Source organism: Lipotes vexillifer, unplaced genomic scaffold, assembly GCF_000442215.2.
Source record: "Lipotes vexillifer unplaced genomic scaffold, Lipotes_vexillifer_v1.1 scaffold1201, whole genome shotgun sequence".
NCBI lineage: Eukaryota > Metazoa > Chordata > Mammalia > Artiodactyla > Lipotidae > Lipotes > Lipotes vexillifer.
The window spans coordinates 1,570,285-1,585,117 of NW_006783542.1; the positions used below are offsets into that span (position 1 = coordinate 1,570,285).

The 14,833-nt window shown below is 63.1% G+C and overlaps 1 protein-coding gene across 1 annotated transcript in view; it reads left to right on the forward strand.

Moving 5' to 3' along the window:
• The first annotated feature begins 10 nt into the window (after positions 1-10).
• The window catches only part of NAV1 (neuron navigator 1), a 132,935-nt gene continuing 118,112 nt past the window's right edge, over positions 11-14,833 (forward strand). Inside the window, 1 exon segment of the mRNA XM_007456145.1 lies at positions 11-689. Within this exon segment, the coding sequence (XP_007456207.1) occupies positions 59-689 (631 nt within the window). The 5' untranslated portion in view covers positions 11-58.

Here is a 14,833-nt window from a genome sequence, read left to right on the forward strand (position 1 = left end):
CGGGGGCGCGGAGGAGCCTCGGGGCGCGGGCAGGAAGGCGGCGGCGGACGGCAGAGGCATGCTGCCCAAGCGCGCCAAGGCGCCGGGCGGCGGCGGCGTGGCCAGGGCCAGCGCAGCGGAGCTCAAGGTCTTCAAGTCCGGCAGCGTGGACGGCCGAGTTCCCGGCGGGCCGCCCGCCTCCAACCTGCGCAAGCAGAAGTCGCTCACCAACCTTTCGTTCCTCACGGACTCCGAGAAGAAGATGCAGCTATACGAGCCCGAGTGGAGCGACGACATGGCCAAGGCGCCCAAGGGCTTAGGCAAGGCGGGCCCCAAAGGCCGCGAGGCTCCGCTGATGTCCAAGACGCTGTCCAAGTCCGAGCACTCGCTCTTCCAGGCCAAGGGCGGCCCGGCGGGCGGCGCCAAGACCCCCCTGGCCCCGCTCGCCCCCAGCCTAGGGAAGCCGAGCCGGATCCCGCGCGGCCCCTACGCCGAGGTCAAGCCGCTCAGCAAGGCTCCTGAGGCGGCCGTGAGCGACGACGGCAAGTCGGACGACGAGCTGCTCTCCAGCAAAGCCAAGGCGCAGAAGGGCTCCGGGCCCGTGCCCCCCGCCAAGGGCCAGGAGGAGCGCGCCTTCCTCAAGGTGGACCCCGAGCTCGTGGTGACCGTGCTGGGAGACCTGGAGCAGCTGCTCTTCAGCCAAGTGCTGGGTGAGTCCTGCCTCCCCGCCCCACCCCTGCCTTTCCCGTCGCCCGCTGCCAGGGAAGCTGTGGGGAGAGCGGCGGGGCTCTCTAGACCCCGGCTCGGGCTATGCGGGGACACTGCGCCCAGATGTACAGGGCTGGCCCATCCCCAGGTGCATATGGCTGAAGTGCGCCTTGGTAGAGATTTGCCCAGGCTGGGGCTCTGCTCTGGCCTGCCGGAGGTGAGGCAGGACAATGGGGTGGGGGGCTTAGCTTTTCAGAAATAGAGCCCATCAGCTTCCTGGGATCTTAAAGCCTAGAATCTTAATACGGCAAAACGTGGGGGGCTGGTGGTGACCTCTGCCGTGTGTGGTCTGTGCTGGGCAAGAGCGCATTCAGCGTTGCCGGGGAGCGCCGGTGGGAGCCGATCTAGAGCACAGATGTGGGGAAAGCAGATGTGAGGGCTGTTTGGCCGCGGAGCAGAGCTGAGGCTCCGCTTCCTCTGTGGATCCCCGGTGGGAGCACGAGTCGGATTTCCTGGGTATGGGCTCTGGCAAGGAGGCACGACAGGGGCCTGGGGGCAGGCGGGCAGCCCGCGTCTGGACGCGTGTCCTGTACCTCGGCCCCGGCCCCAGGCCTGGGCCAAACCCCTACCCCACCCCACTCCCCAGGTTTTTAGGGCGTGTGGAAAGGTCTGGGCTTTCGCGCGGAGACTCCTGGTTGACTGGGAAGCCTTTGCCTTTTGGCTAATGGAAGCCGAGCGGGCGGGAAGGGAGGAACAAAGCTCGCTCGGGCGGAGGAAGCGCAGAGAGCTTCCCCATTGTTCTCCGAGCCTGAAGAGCCTAAGCAAAAAACCCGGAGCGGGCCCGGAGCTGCGCTTGCTTTCCCCGGGGACCCTGTACCCTGAGAGGGAGGGACCCGGGATGCGCGGGACGCAAGGCCGCTGCGCCTCGGGAGCCGGCGCGGGCCGTGCCGGGGCCACGAGAGGACAGCGGCGAGGCCCGGAGCCGGGCGGCCGCCGTGGATCCGCGGACTTGTTGCGGTGGCGGGGATGTGGGTCCTCCGGCGCCGAGGGACCCGAGCTTCCCGGGCTGCCAGCCCCGCTGGGGACTGGGGAGGGGCGTGTCCGTGCGCGTGTGAGGGGCGGGACCGACGCGGGCTGCGGTTCGAGTGACGGGCAGGGCGAGGTGGGGCGCGTGGGAATGGGGGGTGAGGTGCTCGCCTGGCGGCCTGGAGAAGGCAGCGCTGGGAAGACGGGTTCGACCTACCGCGACCTTCCCGGGATCCCCAGGCCCCGTTTGGGCCAGGACGGGGGACTCCCGAGCAGGGGCAGGGATTTGGAGCTTTGGATTCAGAGGCTCACAGAGGAGGCCGCGTATGGGCTCTGCAGGGGCAGTTGGGGGGCTGGACAAGGGCAAAGAGGGGGGCGCAGCGGCCTGAGGGCCCGGCCTCCGCAGGCAGGGACCCGTGGGGATGAGGGTGGGGGCAGAAGCCGAGGGGCGGCCTCCCCCCTCCCCCCCTGTGCGGAGTGCTGCCGTCAAGGAGCTTACAGTCTAATGGGGTGAAACAGACAGTAAAGGAGAAAAGAAAGAAAGTAACTGCAGACACCAAGGAAGGCCTGCTTAGGTGCCTCTAAGGAGGTGGTACTGAGCTGTGACTGAGGCCAGGGGAGGTGCAGGGGCAGGCGGGGAGAACACTCCCTGCAGGGCTGAGACGGGGGTGGGGGTGGGGGGTAGTACTATTTATCTTGGGCTTTTCCCCTCAGCTTTTTAAACTGTCTTAGAACAAATAATTCACTTACAAGGACAGTACATTTTATTAACAAAATGGGGACCAGAACTCAGTTTCAACTGACCTGAAATGCTTTTAAAAATCTGTTAAAATGTTTCTTCCTCTTTAATGTGAGGACTTGGGTCGTCGCTATGGCTGTGTCTACACAGGAGATAAATCAGAGCCACTCAAGGTCAAGGCTTCCCCAGTCCTGCAGTCGCTGCACTGCCCCAGGACCTAGCTGCCTGGCCGAATCCCTCTTAGTTGCATCTCGAGAGGCGGTGACCACAGAAACCCCGGCAGACAGTCGTGGAGCTGGTGGGTGAGGGGAGTCGGGGGGGAGAGGCTTTGCGGTAACCCCTCAGCCCACTTGGCACTTGTCATGTCTCAAAGCGCCCCTGGGAGTGAGGGGAGAACACACCCCATTTCGCAGGGGGTCCGGAATCGCAGGGTCAGAGCCTCGAGGGGCTTGGAGTCTTCCCTGAGCCAGTGATGGGAAGGCAGATTCTGCACGTCTGTCCTGATTGCTAAGTCGCAGCTCTGTGTAGGGGACCTGATTGAGGGAGGGGAGTCAGCAGGCAAAGAGGCACCTGACCAAGCTGATGTGTGCTGGGCATGGGCCACCAGACCGGCCCTGATGACCCCACGGCGGGGCTGTTGCGGGGAGAGGAGTGGAAAGTCTGGTGAATGTGCTGGACCGACCCCGGGCGGGGCTGGCTGCAGGCGGGCAGTGCCGTGGCCTTGAAGGGTGGAGCAGGGAGGGCAGGGGAGGAGGGAAAAGGTGACGGCCAGGTAGAGCCCTTCTCCTGTGTGGGGTGGGGGGACAGGAAAACCCATGAAGGTGTCCGGGTTGTCAGGACCCTCCCCGGAGAGCAGTGTGGCCCCTGGGGAGACGAGTGGACGCCTCTGCCTCCGGATGGTGGTGCAGGACGCAGGCTCTACACCCTTGAGTCTCCAAGTCAGGACACGCTTACTGCCTGGGACCATCTCAGACCCCGGAAGCTGCCCAGCCCTGGTTGCTGGAGGGAGAGGGAGTGAGGCAGCCCTGAATAAAAGCCTTTCTGGAATGAAAGGGAATGAAAGCTGATCACGGCTTGCCAGAAATCAGCTGGGGCCCAGATGGTCCAGGCAGGCGCCCTGCCCTTCCCTCGCTTTGGAAGCTGCCAAAGAACTAGGGTCCCACTGGTAAACCCTAGAAACTTGGAAGACTGAGGGGTGAGTGTCCAGGGGAAGGGGGCCTGTCTCAGGGATCGTATACCCTCGGACCCTGGTGGGCAGTCCATGTCAGGCGGTTCGGCTCCAGAGGTAAGGTCACCGGCCCCTGGCCTGGCTCTGGGGCAGGCAGGAGGCCGCAGTCCTGAGTTCCCTGTGCAGAAGTCCTAAGCTCTGTGGCCTCCTCTGGGACTCACGTTTCCCGTTTGTGAATGGCAGAGCTGCTCCACGGCTCTCTCCTACCTGTTGGCATTAGGGAGGGGTGCAGGGAGAGGTGGTCGGACCCTGACAGGGCCCCAGGTGCCTAAGAGAGCCTGTCTTAATTCAGAGCAGTTACATACACAATCCCGTCCCTACCACACTTCTCCATCTCCTCAGCCCTGGGTCCGAGAACCTCCAAGCGGTCTGGTGACCCCACGCCACACTGCACCCCCTTTTGAGCCCTCCAGGCAAGGGGACCAGGTCAGGTGCCAAGGAACCCAGGCGGCTGGAGCGCCTGGTCCCACTTCCTCATAAAGTGTCTGGACCCATGTGAGGGGTTGCCGTGACAACGGTTAGGCCCTCAGAGACGCAGGCCAAACAGAGTAGGGGAAGGAAGTCCGGAAATTATCCGTTTCTAAGCCAGTGGGTTGTTGTGGGGTTTTTTTGGGCGGTGGGAATTTACTCTAGAGATTGCATTCTGGGATGCTGTAAATAGGGGGAGGGAAGAAATGGCTTTTCAGATGGTTTTCTTCCTTGTTATTCAGTGCACCGGGGGTCCTCCAAAATCCAGTGCCCGAGCAGCCGGCTGCGTGTGCAAGCTCGCCCACACTCTCGTGCCCAAGGCTCCACACACAGGGCCGTGCCTGGTGCCTTCCCAGTGGTTCCCCAGAGGCCCGGCAGGAGAGTGAGGGCGCTGACTTGCAGCCTTCCCGGGCTTGTAGAGCCACAGGTGAGGGAAGGCAAGCGGCCCCTGCAGGTGAGCGCGTGCGTAGCGGAGGGGCAGCTGGCACAGACCCTTCCCGCTGTGACGCCTCTGCCTCCTCAAGGGTAGCACTGGGGAGGACGTTTCTTTGCTCCCCGTGTCCAGGGCTAGGCTTCGGGTTCCACCGGGGCCCGTGGGGTCCTGCTCTTACCCTCTGGGCCTATAGCCCTGCTCAGGCCACTGCAGCCAAAGCCGCCTTCCTTCTCCCCGGGCAGCCACGGCCCTGTGGATGGGGGACGGGAAGGCCTTGGGGTAGCTCCCGTGCTCTGGGAACAAGGACGCGTGGAGGGGAGGTGCCCAGGGCTTCTCTCAAGGGAGATGCCCTGGGTGGTCAGCAGCGGCTCCACCCTCAGGCCCCAGGCCCTCCTGGATGGGGGTTGAAGGCAGAACAGCACCAAGTCGCCTGGACTCCTGGGCTGCTTGCTGACCCTTAGCTCTCATCCCACCCGCTAACATCTCCTGTGGGCACAACCACCCACCCCCGTGGTCCATCCCGTCCCCACCCAGCTGCCAACACCAGAGGCTTTGTCTTCTGCAGACCCCCAGCCTCGCCCTGCTCTGGGCCGCCCCTCCACACCCGTGCCCACAGCCCACAGCCTCTGACCTCGAGGGCTGGGGGTGCAGGCTGCTCCATGGGGCTCCAGGGAGAGCGGGTCCTGCGCTGACCCAGCTGAGCAGAGCCCCCAGCCCCATCCCTGTTGCTCTGCGGCGCCTTCTTGTACAGCCGGAGAGAAGAATCCTCTCCGTGCAGAGCCCCCGCCTCCCCCCCTGGGATTCACAGAACACACAATGGAAATTGTCTGGTTGAGCCACCCACCTAAAAAGAAATTACTCCCTCCTAGCATCATAGGCAAGTGGGTGTTCTGTTTACACACTCCCGGTGACAGAGAGCTCACTACCTCACTTTCCTGGAAAGCCCTCGTTATTAGAAAGCCCGCTGAGCAGAGTTTCTGTCTCCTGAGAGTTTCCACCTGTGGGTGCAGACCTGCTCTCTGGATCCTCTCGGGTTAGGCTGGCCTGCCTCTCAGATGCCTGACTGCATCCCCTCGCATCTTTCCTCCCTCCGCCCCCCCCTTGCTCTTTCTCCCGTCTGTCTTTTCTTTTGCAGTAAGACTTGGTAGGAGGAGGGGCCGAGCTGTTCTCCTGATTCCTGGGCCCTGTAGAGTCCAGCCCCCAGCTGGACCCCCCATCCCCCATAAGGTCTGCCCCCCAGCACCTGGCTGACCTGGGCTCCCTCCCGCAGCGTCTCCCTCGGCCTGGAGGCCTGTGCCGGCCTGCCAGCCAAGGGGAAGTGGATGCCACATGCTTCTCATTTGCGTTGGCTGACCTCCTCCCACAGCCTGTTTGCATTACCCAGCTGCGTCTGATGTCCCCGGGGCCCGCAGCCTCCCTCTCTTGCCCAGGAAGGCCGGGGGGCCGGGCGCAGTTCACTGGCCCTGTGTGGGCAGGCTGCGCTCCTGCGTGGAAGCCCTGGAAGGCTGCGTCAGCCCTCAGAGCGGGCACCGCCCCCTGCAGCTTCCCCCTACTGTGGCTCCTGGGGACCCGGCCCCTGCAGGGAGAGAAAACCAGAGCCCCCTGGGTCCAAGGCTTCCTTCTGACCAGCAGGCATCAGGGCTCAGACCGGGAAGATGCCCCGGGAGCGGTGTCTGTCTCCCGGAGCTGTGCCCAGGGCGTGTCCGGCGCGGTCGCAGCCGTGTGCCACGAAGGGCGGATACCAGCTCTTCGTCTCTGATCGGCACCTGTGCCTCTGGCAGAAGAAGGGGCAGATTGCAGGGGTGCGGCCGGTGGGGGGAGCGAGCAGGCGCGGGGTCCCCGCCGGCACTGAGGCGGGAGAGCACGGGCACCACCTTGGGCACGTTACGGGTTCACCCCGAGGTCTCGGGCTTCGGCAGCGCCCAGGCTCTTGCCGCCAGCCCTGCCTGTTTACCACGCGGCTCCAGCTCAGCTCTGGCCAGAGCTTGGCCAGTGGCCAGGGCGGGCCTTGGCCTGAGCCCTCGTCAGGTCTATTTTCGACATCCCGATGATATGTTTCAGGGCCTCTGCAGCGGGCGGTTCCTGCACCGTCCTCTAATTTCCAAGCAGCAGCGCTGGCTCTGGACCGACTTCCCAGGGCGCTTGCTCACGTGCGTCGGGCACGCGAAGCCAGGGTGTGGGCCCCTTGTGCCCAGGCTGGTCCCCGGGGAAGCTGGCTCGTCTGCAAGGGTGTCCAGTTGGGGCGCTGCCATTGGGAGTGATCTGGTGAAAAGCGCTGGAGTTTTCTTGGAGAGCCAGGCCGTCAGCCGTGACCTTGGGCTGCTTAGGGAGGTAGTGAAGGTTGAGAGCGCAAGACAGGCAAGCGTGTGGGGAGACCTGCACGTAAACCTTCACGTCCGGACGTAAAGCCCCAGGACATAGATGGGCTGGGAGTCAGGGTGTGCACGAGGGTGCACAGGGGCTGGGTGTGTCACGTGGAGCGGTGCACAGAAACACTTGCACACTCGGCCCCTAGCAGCTACGCACAGACCAAAGGGGTGTGTGTGTGTCTGTCCGTGTGCGCGCATGTGTGCACGCACACAACTGCCCAGGCGTGAAAGGGTCTGAACCACGACTGGGCTGGAACAACTTGCCCCAAAGAGACCCCCAGGCAGAGACCGCAGGGGTTGGGGCTCCCTGCCTGGCTCCTCTGCCAGAAAAGAACCTTGAGGAGGACACAGGCTCCCTCTGCCCTTGGTGACCGCCAAGCAGGCCTTCCCTTTTGGGGGCGCAGGCAGCCACCCGGGAGGCCTGGCTTCTCCGTGCAGAATCTCAGCCGCCATAGGCCACGGGCTCCAGCACACCCAGGCTGCGGAGTTACCTCCCCGGGGCTCCGGGACCTGATGCTCCGCGGGGGGAGAACAGGCCCAGAGAAAGTGGAGACCTGCCCACAACCAGCAGCCGTAGCCCACGTGGGGCCTGGATTCTTGCCCCTTAGGTTTAATGAGTCACTTACTGCCCACAGCGACCCCGTGAGCCCACGCTTACAACTGAGCGGTGGGTTGGCAGCCCGAGCCAGGAGAGCAGGTGGGCCACAGGGCCAGGACTTGACCTTGACCCCTGTGATGTCAGCTTCCAGGAGCCTGAAGACCCCTCTCCCCCACAGTGTTGAGTTCAATTCCATTTAATTCAGCCTTGCTGTCAAGCAGTCGCTGTGGACGAAGCTCGAGCTCCTGGGGTTGCGGCTTCGGGCCCCGCTCGCCAGCTGCTGGCCTGCTGGGTGAGGAGATAAGGGTTCCTGCTCGTCCCGTGCGGGGCAGATGCTACGGAAAAGTTGGGAAGGGGTGCGGGGCAGAGCAGGGTGGCCTGGAGCCGGTCGGCGTGTGGGGGGAGTGCGGTGCTGTGGGCAGGAGGGGACACTGTGGACAAGTGACCTGCGCTTTGAAATGCAGGTTGGGATCCCGGCAGCAGAGATGGGAGGGACTGGAAACGGAAGAAGCAGGTAAACGGGGGGCTTCATCGTGGGTACCATCCAGCTGCGGGAGAGGTGGGGAAGGAGATGGACAAGCGGCTTGGGGGCGGCCCTGACGTGACCATGACCGGCCCCAGGGGTTGCAGTAGGCTCTGGGCAGACCTTTGGTGGGGAGCTGTCAGGGCTTGCCCCCAAAGGCCCCCGAGAGAGTCCCGGCTCTGGAATTGGTCCTGGGAGAGGGTTTCTGAGTGAGCACACCAGCCAGCCCAGGGCCTTGCAAGTTCCACGTCTGTTCGCTGGAGCGAATGTGGCCCTTGCTGCCCCTGCAGTGTCCACATGGGAGGGACAAGGGGGAGGATGCCTCTGTGCCCAGAAGCTTGTCTTTGATGAGCAGCAGCTCTGATTAGGCCTGAGGGGTCAGTACTTTCCGGCCCCAGCCCCCGGGAGAGCCTACACCCATAGCCCACCGCAGAGCTGCATCAGACCGTACATGGCAGCGGCAGCACGTAAACCAGTGTGAGGGCTGACAGAGTATTCCCGTGACGTACGACTTGGTTGGCGTGAAAAGAGAGCCGTGCGTAGGGCGGGCACCGCATTTCGGCTCCAGGGTACTTGCTGCATCCGGGGAGGCTTCCTGAAGGAGTTAGGAGTTGGGAGCTGTTTCAAGGGGTCAGAAACACTTGGCATAAGGGGCTGAGGCATTCCAGCCACCCAGTTTTTTCCTTGGAGGGCGTGGGAGGACCAGACTGGAGCTCGCTGGCTGGGAGCCCTGGGAGCAGACGGTGCTCAAGGGCCGTCCCGGGTAGCAGGGCTCGAGGTGGCGAGGGTGCCCCAGGGCAGGATGGGGAGCCTTGTACCCAGTGCAAATCCTCCTCCTGCTTTGTCCTTTGGACCAGTTTCCGTGCCCTGGGCATTGCCATGGGGTCCCACTGTCCCAGGAGCTGGGGTGTTTGGCTTTGTCCTGGAGTCGGGTACCCCCAGGAGTCCAAGAGTTCAGGGTTGCTGGAGGACGCAGGCGTGTCGCGATGTCTCACGGTTTCCACGGACGGTGACAAGGCGTCCAGGGGTGCTGGGCCGTTCACCTCCTGGCCTCCCTTCGTCCGGCTCCGCGGGGAGGGCGTTAACAGCAGCGAAGGCCGCGGTGGCCCCTGGGCGGGCAGGCAGTGCTACTGCTGTCATGTGGACAGCAGGGACCTCGAGGGCCGCTCCCCAGCCCCAGGGTCAGGGCTTGAGGCTCAGCGGGCAGCCGGGAGAGGCCGCCCCTGCTTCTCCTGGACGCTCAGCAAGGCCTCCCTGCTGGGCACCTCTGCCCAGCCCGTGGCTTGGGGGCCACCGAGGGCCTGGCCACAGGGTTTGAGCTCCCAGGAAGAAACAGCAGTGCCCAAGACGCCGATCGGCCTCGTACTCTGCAGGTGGGTCAGCAGCCTCCCTCCCGAGGCCCCGTGGTGGTCCCCAGGACACTCAGAGGCAGGACTCACTGGGGATTGACAACAGCAACTAGCACTTAGTGGGCACCCACTGTTTGCCAGCTGTGCTGAGCGCTTTGTGGGAACCCAGGTCAGCCTCACGATGAGATGCTATTCAAGGGTCACACGCAGACTATTTCACAATCCTCGCGGGCCAGGCTGCAGAACTGGGGGTGCCTGGGGCTCCCTGTTACGCCGGAAGTTAACCCCGTGGGTGCCGAGTAGTGGGGTCCCAGGGGCAGGGCGGGGGTGGAGGAGGAGTGGTCATTTGCCGCAGGTGTGGGAGCTGTTCATCTTCAGCAGCCAGTGTGACCCTCCTGGTGCGTCGCTGTCGACTGGAAACCCCGCACTGACACGGACTTAGACGTGAAGAAACTTAGAGGAGCCCGGGGTCACTCGGCAAGTTCGCGTAGAGCTGCGATTCAGCCAAGGCTTGATTCGGGCTCATCCAGACTCCTTTGCCTCTGGCACAAGTAGGCACATCTGCCCCCCCCTTGCCCTGTAGACAGTCTAGAGCCTTCAGGCAGATACGGTCCCGAGAGCCCCGACCTGTAAGAATCAGTTCTCTCTGGCCCTCGGCAAACGTTCCTCAGGTCCCGAGACCCTGCGTCCCAGCGTGTCCAATCTGGGAAGCAGACCATAGACGGACGGTCACGGGGCAGCCGTGGCCGGTGCTGGGGCTGCAGCGCCCAGAGCTGCAGGCAGGCTATGGGGAGAGGACTTCCCCCGTGGACAGGAAGGTTGTGGCCACAATGAGGATGACTAGACTGGCCGGGAGGAGACGTGGCCGTCTGTGTCCGCCTGGGATAAGCTGTTCCCCTGGCCCCTCTGCCTGTGAACCCTGGACCTGTCCCTCGTAACCGTGGAGCTAGAATAAGCCCCGTAATGCCTCAGCCTCCCTGGTAGTCAAAGAGGGGTCAGACTTGCCAGCTGGCAGTGCGGGGAGGGAAGGGCTGGCCCGGGGCTGAGGCCACAGATTCAGCTATCTTCATCTCAGGGCCTGACTTCTCTCCCCCCACCTCCTTGCTCCCCCGTGGCCAGTGGCTCCTGATTTCTAGATTAGATTCCGCCGAATGCTGCATCTGCAGGAAGTGGAGGGCGGGGGCGGTGGTGTTAGCTTCATGGAAGATCCAGGGTCTCATAATAATATCTGTCAGTCATTATGTGATATGTACCAGGCACTGCGCTGACCACTGTACGTGTATTAATTCATTTAACCGTCAAGAACAACTTAGTGAGTTAGGTGCTGTTTTTATTCTCATTTTACCGATGAGAAAACTGAGAGGTTAAGTAACTTCCCCAGAGTCACACAGCCAGGAAGTGAGGAGCCTGGAGCCGCCCGCAGGCAGGCCGGCTCGAGCGCCAGCGTCCTTAACCACCGTGCTACAGGGCCTCTCGCCGGTGGAGAGCTCTGGCCTTGCAGAGTTCCACAGACACGGCAGATCCTCTGGGCAGCCGCCCTGTCCTTTATTCTAAATAGCGCGGCCCTGTTCTGAGGTCTCCTGCAGGAGTTTGGTGGCACAGGCCGCCTAACACGTCCCCCGGACCCCCTTGGTCCCCGCTGCCAGGCTGTGGACAGTGTGTGGGGTCTGTGGTTAGGGCACTTTCAGCACAGCTGTGTTCACGTCGCCCCCCTGCACACTTGTCCTGGCAGGACCATGGCCGGCCCGAGAGCTGCAGGGGGACGGCATGTCCGCCCTCGGCCGGAACCCGGTGTCTCTGGGGCCCTGGCTGCCTGGCCTAAGAGAAAAGCACCAGCTTTGAGTCGTGCAGATGAGGGTCCACATCAACCCTGATGCTCACCTGCTGGCTGCCCTTCGCCCTCCTTGAACCCGTCCCTCACCTATAGGATGGAGCTTACGCGCCCTGCGCGGGGGTAATGGTGGGGATTAAATAGAAGAGGGAGTCGGGGTGCCTGGCGCCACCTGTGACCGTCCAGTTAGTTCTGTTGCCGCCTCCCCCGCAGGCCCCAGACCCCTGGCTTCCTCACGCTGATCCCGAGGCTCTGCAGACCCGGTGGCGACCAGTGAGCCCAATGGCGTCACTCACGGATTGGCTCCAGTTCAGCCCTGGTGGTTTAGTTCAGTTCGGCCTCTTGGTTGTGTCTGGAGCCAGCTTGGGTGGAGGGCGAGTTTGTTACGGGACAGGGAGAGTCTTGCAGGGCTGCGGGGGAGGCAGGGGCGGCCGGGTTTGCAGGGGGAGGGGCCGGCCTTACTGAGCATGTTCTGCTCCGCGTTACTGCCCCGCATGCCTGGTTGCTGCCTTTTGAACCACAGACCCGCACTCCTGCCGCTGGTCCACGAGGCAGAACGTGGTGCCCACAGCTCCGGGCTCCTCTGTGCCGGAGACCTGCCCGTCTCCCCTGGGGGGTGGGGGGCCTGAGAGCCATCACAGGAGAGAGGGGAAAAACACATTCTCCAGGAGTCACAGCTGTATCAAAAGTGTGTAAGGTCATTGCTCAGCCGAGTGGCTGTTTAGACTGTGATAAAAAAGAAAATAGAAACAGTGTGAAAAGAGGGCTTGAAGGTGGGTGCGTGAAGGTGGCAGAAGGAGCACCTTGTGTTCAGGTTCATTACCTGTTGCTGGACTTCAGCTCAGGCCTGGCTTCTGTCCAGATCAGAGACGAGCTGGCAGTGCCCTCATTTCTGGGAGGGATGGGGACTCAGGCCTGACCCAGAGCTTTGTGGTGACCTTATCTGTTCCCTCCCCACCCCGGGTCCTCTGGAATCGTCCTGACCCGTTTCCAGGCCCTCCTTCCGCCAACAGCCCCTCTGGTGGTCCTTGAAACGTCCTCCAGGGCTGAGACATGGAATCCACCCTGCTGGCTTGTTATCACACAGCTGGGAGGACATCTGGGGAGGGATGAGGCCAAGACATCCTGGCTCCTTCCTTATCTCAGGGGAGCACAGGTGATGGGGTGACGCTGACCCGTCCCTTCCCACAGGCGTGAGGCTGGGGCCTGGGTGTTGGGGCCGGGGTTGGGGGGCCCACTGGCCTGGCGTTAGGGGTGGGATTCCGGTGGGGGATGGGAAGGGACTTACCCCAGAGGAGCCCAGCCTGGCCTGGGGCTGGGCAGGGGCTGGATTCCTGCCACTTTCCCACACGGCACAGAGATTGGGTTTCCTCCTGAAATCCTGTCTCTGAATCACAATCACAGAGTTCCCAGCTTCTCACTGCAAGCTGTTTGTAGCAGCTCTGTGTATTCTGACGGGGGTCCTGGAAGGAAAGATACAGAGCACGGTGGTCAGACGCACAGGGTACGGGGCAGACAAACCTGCGTTCAAATCCTGCCTCTGTGTTAACTGGTCTTGAGGCCCTGGGCCAGGTTTGGTTTCCTCACCTGTTCAACAGGTCAAATTGTAGCTACCTTGTTGGCCGGCTGCCAGGCTTAAAAGAGCTATTTCTTAATCTGATGTTGCCTCATCATTACCCGTCTGCGCTCACTGTGTGGGTCGTAGCGGGAGGAGGGCCTGTCCTCAGGGAGCATCAGGCAGATGAGGGAGACGCAGCCCAGCATCCTCTGTCCTCCGATCCCTGTGTTCTGGGCCTTCCCTCCTGAGCCTTCATGAGCCCTCAGCCCACAGCACCTGCAGCCAGGCCCCTCCGTCTCCAGAATGCCCCCTCTCTCTTTCGGGTGTCCTTGGGCCTTGCCTCCGTTGTGCTCGCGCTGTCTCATCCCGGGGCGCAGCCCCCAGGTGACTTGTCCCCGGGTCCTCTCTGCGAGCAGCACGGAGCCTGTGCTCAGGAAGCTTCTCCTCAGGGTGCTCGTTCCTCTCCAAGCGCCGCCCAAACTACAGACCCAGAAATTAGGCAAGTCCGGTGCTATCAGCCTTACATTTGCATTTGATTAAAAGACGGCAGCGTCTTCCCACCCACATTTGTTCCTTTCTCTCCCCACCGCCATTCTCCCACCCCTCCTGCCTTGCTGAGCTCAGGGCGTCCTCTGGTCGCCCCCCCACACCCCACCCCGGGCGCCTGGGCACTGCCTGGGCACAGCCCATGCCCACTGTGCCCCCAGCACCCTCAGTCCTGGAGCCGCTGGCCAGCCGTCAGAGCCACAGTGGGCGGGGGTCACCGTGGCTCCCTCCCAGGCCAGGAGGCTTGGCTGAGACCCTCCGGGCTGGCGCTGCTCACTGGTGGAGAAGCCTAATGAAGGGGCCAGAGTTGGCCCTGCCTCCTGCTTCCAGCCTGACGGCTGAGGCTTGGGGTTCCTGCCATCACGTTGCAAATGCCCTCATCCCTCAGTGACCTGTGCCAGGGTAAACGTTCAGGAAAGCGTTGCCGCGGCCTGGTCCTCTCCCCGAGGTTTGGGGAGAGCGGTGTTACTTGTCTGGCGTCCCGTCACTTTGCAGCTGGAGTCTACTTTGCTGCCCTGAGCTCACGTGTAAAGCAGTGAATGGGCAGGTGAAGGCCACCTGTCAAAGGTTAAGTCCTGTTTGGATGGGGGTCCGAGGCCGAAGCCGAGGGAAGGGGCTCCAGTCTTGTCACTCGGACCACCTTTCCGACCCAGCCCAGCCCAGCCCCCCACCCCCCGCCTCCTTTATCCTGCCCCTCCCCCTCGTTCTTGGCTGTTCAGGGAACACAAACTGACACTCGCGTCAGCCTGAACCAGACAGAACTGGAAGGGGATCTGTCCCCACACCCACTCTCATCTTGCTTCCCTCCTTAGCAGAAAAAATTCCAGATTATCTGAAGCAGGTCTGAGCGTAGGAAACTGGAGTCTGGAAGGGGAGCAGATGGACTGGGGGCGGCACAAGCAACTGTCCTCTTGTCTCCTGAGGTTAGGCTCGACGGGCCACCCCCAGGATGCAGGAGCCCAGGATGACGGGCCGAAGAGGGGGTGGCGTCCCATCCAGGCCCGTCCCTGGGCCCCCGACAGCTCAGCCCGTAACCTGGAGGAGGAACAGCCTCGTGCTCTCTGGGGTTACGGGGACCCCCACCAGGCCCTGGGCGTCTGCTCCTAACCGGGCGGCGGCGTGGTCTTTGGTGCCGCCGCAGTGAGCAGAGCAGACCCGGGCTTTGTCTTCATGCACTTGAGTTTGGCGGGGAGGCGACCTTAAGCGCATAGTCACAGAAGGGAATGCTTAGGTCGGCCCGGTGAGTGCCCTGTGGGAGAAGCAGAGGGAGCGATGGTTAGATTGGAGGGGCCACAGCCTCCCGGGCCCGGGGAGCAGCCAGGCAGAGGGCAGGGTGTGCAGCGGGCCCGAAGCAGAGGAGCTTGGGTGTGGGGGAAAGAGGAAGAGAGAAGGGCGGGGTCCCGCACGAGTCTGGGAAGCTGGGCTTGGGAGGGGTTTGGGCCCAGCTGGGCGGGAGGGGGGAGGGGGAGGGGCGTGGG